Genomic DNA, 2,398 nt, shown 5'->3' on the forward strand with positions numbered 1-2,398 from the left:
CATATTAAACATTTACTTAACAAGGTAAATATTTAATTTAACAACTTAAACATTTACTTAACAAGGTAAATATTTAATTTAACAACTTAAACATTTACTTAAGGTAAATACAGTATTTAGCTTGCTAACTAAATGTTTAATTTGTAAAGTAAATATTTAATTTGGAATTATGACATTTATAAATGGATGAATAACATGGTGAAAATCTGAATCTTTTTTCTTATGGAAGGCTAAATAAAGCAAAATATTAAAACCAAAATCATGGAAAATAGATTCAAATTTGACGGTTATCATCACAAACCTGTCAGACACACCCACCCAGTAGGAGCAGGAGGCAGCWGTCTCCTTCAAGGAGACCACAACATAGTAGTATTGTGGGAAATTGAACTTGTGTCTGTTTGATCTCAAGCTGACGGCCTTACCACTGCACCACAGGAACATTTGGTCAAAGCTTGAAATGAACGTTTTGCTTAATCCAATATGTCCCACTCAGAGTCGGTGTTGTGAAGGATTTTCAGTCAAATTCAGTAGCTGTAAAACCTAACTTTTAATCTTTTCTAAGGTTAAATTGTATTTATTGTATTGGTGCTGATTGTATCTGTTTAATTGTGTGGTTTAATTGTGTTTTAAATTGAGTTTTTAATCTATCGTATGTCACTCTATTTTTGTTTCTTTTATCTTATTYATTTCAGATGTTCAGCACGTTGTTTCATCTGTGGCTGCTGTTAAAGCACTTTATAAAGTTTGATGGTTGATGAGGATGAAATGGCTGGGGTGGCCATCTTGAATTATGATTCCAAAAATTAATCAGTTGTTGGTGTTYATCCATTTATTGTTTCCTGAACTTGTCATTGAATCTGTGTAGTGGTTCTTCAGTAGATATTTTGCTAACAGACAGACACACAGATTGTCCTCATCTTTCAGTGATGATAAACAATGATAACTGCATGTGACCTTCAAACCCCAGTAGTTTTTAGATGTGACCCACCTGAAGCTCAACAGAAGAGGCTCAGATTTGATGTGTGGTTCTGTTTTAGTACTCGATGTAGAATTTTAAAAACTATATTTTTTATTTATGTACGTACCCCTGGTGGTTCCTCAGKAATGTAACGGCACATGCTCCTTTTGTTGTTTTTAGTTCCTTCATATTCTGATTAGAATTAAATAGTTTTAAAGTGTTAAACAGTTGTGGGTTTGTTGGATTCTGAAGTCTGGTGTGCTAGTAGCACAAGGTCACACAACATAAAGGGATTTTCATGGTTTGACTGAAAACACTACAGCTCCATTGTTTCCATCATACAATAAACTGAGTTAAAATGTTGGTTTGAAAAGTGTTGGTTTGTATCCTGCTAGGCCTTTAATTATGACTAACTTCACATCCACCTCCCTTCAGAATTTCTGTTTTATTCTTAAAAGTTTTTTGTTAAGAAGCTTTTTATGTTTTTTTTTTTCCAGTGTACAGATCTGTGGACCATGAGGTTGTGGCTTCAACACACAGGATCTCCTAACCCTAACCAACAACAGGGGATTTTATTGGACTTGTTTAGTGTCTGGTGATCCTCCCCCCCTCAGCTCGTTTCTTCCAATCAGGATGATGCCAAAGCAGTTAATCCACACAGACAAAGATTAGAGAGGCAGGATTTACACAGACTATGGGCTCCTGCTCAAATTCACCAAACAAACACCAATAAAAAAGATGGAAACATCCAGGACAGTTCATAAAGTATGAAGTCATCAAATCTGGAACCATGTTTTATTTATTTATTTTTTCTTTTTATACAATTTGGGATCTTAAATGARCAAACTGCTGAGGACACCCCTGATGATATTTAAGATTATAGTGGAYTATTACATATCAGATGTATACGTATCGTTACAGCACATTAATATTCAAATACTGAAATAAAGAAAAAAATCTTACTTTCTCCAACAATAGCTTTTAATCCGAGTAGAGGCATCCTGAGACCTGCAGCCCGTTTCCCTCCCAGCAGCTCCAACTGCTGCACAGATTATTGGGATTAGAAAATAAAACGTTTCCGTTTCAGTTTGCTTCAAAGTAAAAGCTTGGAACTTCAACTAGAAATAGAAACCTTTTTTTTAGAAAATAGTTCAGTAAAACAGATATACATAAGATTTTAAATCCTAATAGAAAAACTGCATTTGGTGCAAAAACACTGCAGTTATTTAATGCTGAATGATTATTAAAACCTGTAGAACAAAATACAAATGAAGTTGTTAAAGGTAAAATCAGTAGAACAAAAGCTAAAATACAGTATAACCTAAAGTTAAAAGTAGCAAATGGAAACCATAAGAGAACAATGTGTTTTAGAAGGACATAATATATTCCACAAGAAAAATTTGTCAGTAAAGTTAAACCAAATAAATAAATAAATAAATA

General features: G+C 33.4%; 1 protein-coding gene across 1 annotated transcript in view; it reads right to left on the reverse strand.

The window, feature by feature from the left end:
• Positions 1-1,992, reverse strand: part of stxbp1b (syntaxin binding protein 1b) — a gene marked incomplete at its 3' end in the record, with an annotated part of 44,567 nt that extends 42,575 nt beyond the window's left edge. Inside the window, 1 exon segment of the mRNA XM_014030921.1 lies at positions 1,922-1,992. Within this exon segment, the coding sequence (XP_013886375.1) occupies positions 1,922-1,958 (37 nt within the window).
• Between the last annotated feature and the right edge of the window lie 406 nt (positions 1,993-2,398).

The sequence above is a fragment of the Austrofundulus limnaeus genome, unplaced genomic scaffold (genome assembly GCF_001266775.1).
Source record: "Austrofundulus limnaeus strain Quisiro unplaced genomic scaffold, Austrofundulus_limnaeus-1.0 Scaffold1142, whole genome shotgun sequence".
Taxonomy (NCBI): domain Eukaryota; kingdom Metazoa; phylum Chordata; class Actinopteri; order Cyprinodontiformes; family Rivulidae; genus Austrofundulus; species Austrofundulus limnaeus.